At 45.7% G+C, this 702-nt stretch overlaps 1 protein-coding gene across 1 annotated transcript in view; it reads left to right on the top strand.

Annotated features, from left to right (window-relative positions):
- Positions 1 to 178: 178 nt before the first annotated feature.
- EMH_0099380 (uncharacterized protein) overlaps positions 179 to 702 on the top strand; it is a gene marked incomplete at both ends in the record, with an annotated part of 1,164 nt that continues 640 nt past the window's right edge. The window contains 2 exons of the mRNA XM_013494145.1: positions 179 to 441; positions 603 to 702. Coding sequence (XP_013349599.1) covers positions 179 to 441; positions 603 to 702 — 363 coding nt within the window. The remainder of the gene's footprint in view (positions 442 to 602) is intronic.

Raw genomic sequence — 702 nt, 5'->3', positions numbered from 1 at the left:
TGTCATACTGGTGGAGCTCTGCGTCTGCCTCTTCATCTCGCGCCTTCTCCAGCAAATTTTTCATCTTCTGCGTAATTAAAAAAAATAAAAAGAAATAAATAGAAAAAACTAAATAAATACAAGAGAGTAAATACAACACGAAGACAAAACAAAGACAAATAAATAAAAAACAGAGAAAATGGAAAAAAAGGGAAGAAAAGACGAACACAAAGAACGAAAAAAAGAAACAAAAAAACAAGAACGAACAAATAAGGAAATAAAAAACAGAAGAAACAAAACACAGCAGCCGGAGCAGCAGCCCCAAATCGAGCAGCAGCATAATCACAATCATCAGCAGCACCAGCAGCAGCAACCTCAGCAGCACCAAAACCAGCAGCAGCAGCAGGAGCAGCAGCAGCAGCAGCAGCAGGAGTATGCAGCAAGTGTACCTGTCCAAAAGAAGTAAGAGGATCATCTGGGTCGTCATCTGTTTCTTCCTCTATTGGTTCTCCATCCATTGCTTCTGCTGCTGCTGCTTCTTTTGCTTCCTGGGGGGCCTCCCCCCCCTCATCGTCGCTTCGCTCGCCGTCCTCAAAGTCCCAGCTCACTGCCTCTTGACGCAGATTACCAATGCTCAACGCGCTGCAGCAGCAGCAGCAGCAGCAGCAGCAGCAACAACAGCAGCAGCAGCAAGAGCAGCAACGACAAACACAGAAGCAGCAA

Source organism: Eimeria mitis, genomic scaffold, assembly GCF_000499745.2.
Source record: "Eimeria mitis Houghton genomic scaffold, Emh_scaff10529, whole genome shotgun sequence".
Lineage (NCBI taxonomy): Eukaryota > Apicomplexa > Conoidasida > Eucoccidiorida > Eimeriidae > Eimeria > Eimeria mitis.
Note: the sequence above shows the minus strand (reverse complement) of the source record. Positions and strands in the feature narration are given on the sequence as shown.